This window comes from Orycteropus afer, unplaced genomic scaffold (assembly GCF_000298275.1).
Source record: "Orycteropus afer afer isolate SDZICR_OR568_19922 unplaced genomic scaffold, OryAfe1.0 scaffold00014, whole genome shotgun sequence".
In the NCBI taxonomy this organism is placed as follows: Eukaryota; Metazoa; Chordata; class Mammalia; order Tubulidentata; family Orycteropodidae; genus Orycteropus; species Orycteropus afer.
The window spans coordinates 12,095,479-12,097,432 of NW_006921601.1; the positions used below are offsets into that span (position 1 = coordinate 12,095,479).

The following is a 1,954-nucleotide window of genomic DNA, read 5'->3' on the forward strand; positions in this document are numbered from 1 at the left end:
GCTTCATTTGAAAAAGCAAAACAAAAACAACAACAAAGTTTTTCTGTACTTAGTGTTTATGCAGACCTATCCAGAGAAAGTATTTCCTGGACATGATGTAGTGCTGAGATTGAGAACATAGGCTCTGAATTAAAAAAGTCCTAGACTCCAGTTTTGCCTTTACTATTCACTAACCCTGTGACCTTGGGCAAGTTACTTAATCAGCCTCAGTTTATTGATCTGTAAACTGGGGATACTCAAAATACCTACCTCCTAGGACTATTATGATTAAGTGAGACAATATATGGAAAGGGATAGAAAGACTCAAAACATTGTAGTTTTTATCACAATGTCCTGTATTTTTGTCTACAACCTAAAACCTAGAATTGACTTTTCCCACCCATCACTGATTTTGCATATTCAAACCAAATGAACCCAGTGAATCCCAAAGGGAAGGTTTGTAGAGCACTCTCCCTGACACTCAAAAAGATTATTATGCTTTTTGTCACTGTGTTTTGTATAATATTTTAGAATAAATGTCCAACTTGCAAAAAAAGGAGCATTCCTGTTAATACTACTAGGGGAACAGAAGAAAAAGCAGTTGAAGTAAGTTGTATGTGTTATTGTTTTCATCTTGCAGGAAGCATAACAGACTAAAAGCAACAATGCACAGTTAGGGATGTGGGCTTGACAATCGGAAATACTGAATTTATTCATGTAATCTCTCTTTCCCCACTTATCAGCTATTCACAGCTAAAAACAGGGGCAGAGAGGGAAACTTCTTAAGATTTTCCTGATTGCTTCTATGCCCAGAAGTAAAGTTGAATTTAGGATCATATTTCCAAACCCCATCACTCCCAGTCAAGTCTCTGAAAGCTTGATAAGAAGTGGTGTGACTACATATGCATATACATGTGTGAGTGCATGTATATACGTATTTAATGTTAAGCAGTCGTTTATATCTGTCTACTTGTTCTCACTGCTCTCCTTCAAAGTTACTCCTTCTGGTACTGGCAGTTTGGTCCCAGAGAATATTTCTTAGAGAAAACACATATATACATATTCCTCTTAAAATCTGGTGGAGAAATCCTGTGGTGGAAGGTGGAGGGAAGGAGATTAAGGCCCAGAAAGGATAATTGAATTAAATTTTACCCCTGATAACCCAAGATAGTCATAATCTCACATATTCTGCCTTATCGGTCCCATAAATCTCCTCAGATTATTAGAGCAAAAGTTTTTATTTTTTTTTTTCCTTTTAATTTCCCATGTTACCATACTTACACAAAATCCCTTACAGTCCAAGTGCTGATCAGGGTCTAGGTCTTATTAATCAATGAAAACTACACTTCACCTTTTCTCCAGGATTCCGGATGAGACTGAGATGGCACTGGCTTTTAAACAGCTCACATCTGCCTCCTAACACAGTGAGTCTTCTGACTGTTTCAGATTCTACCTTCGACGGGGTAACTGACAAGCCAATCTTAGACTGCTGTGCCTGTGGAACTGCTAAGTACAGACTCACATTTTATGGGAATTGGTCTGAGAAGATGCACCCAAAGGATTACCCTCGTGAGTAAAATACTACTTAATGGGCTGGGGGAAGAGCACTTTGCAAAATGCTGTCTGGTTGTGGTGTGGACTGGCTGAAGTATGTCAGGTCAGCCTGCTCTTATCAAGTGATTCATGACACGCACATTCCAAATCAGTGAATTCATTAAGACAGGCAGATATAGTAGTGGTATGCTTTTAGCTTCTTTGCATAGCATTGTTCTAAGTATGTTCTTATCTGTGATTTAAAAGTGTTCCTGAATTCATGTTGCTTATCTTCAGGTCAGGCATTTGGTAACCTCAGCCCTCCTATAATAGCCCTACCCATGAATTACACAACAGGCCTCTTTGTGCTAGAAATAGCTGGCAAAGGGACCTGCTCTTGACTCCACAGATCAGGGTCAGCACATTCTCAACAACCTCACCC

The 1,954-nt window shown here is 39.0% G+C and overlaps 1 protein-coding gene across 1 annotated transcript in view; it reads left to right on the top strand.

Moving 5' to 3' along the window:
- SPON1 (spondin 1) overlaps positions 1-1,954 on the top strand; it is a 444,725-nt gene that overhangs the window by 216,380 nt on the left and 226,391 nt on the right. The window contains exon 5 of the mRNA XM_007955374.2: positions 1,426-1,548. Within this exon, the coding sequence (XP_007953565.1) occupies positions 1,426-1,548 (123 nt within the window). The remainder of the gene's footprint in view (positions 1-1,425; positions 1,549-1,954) is intronic.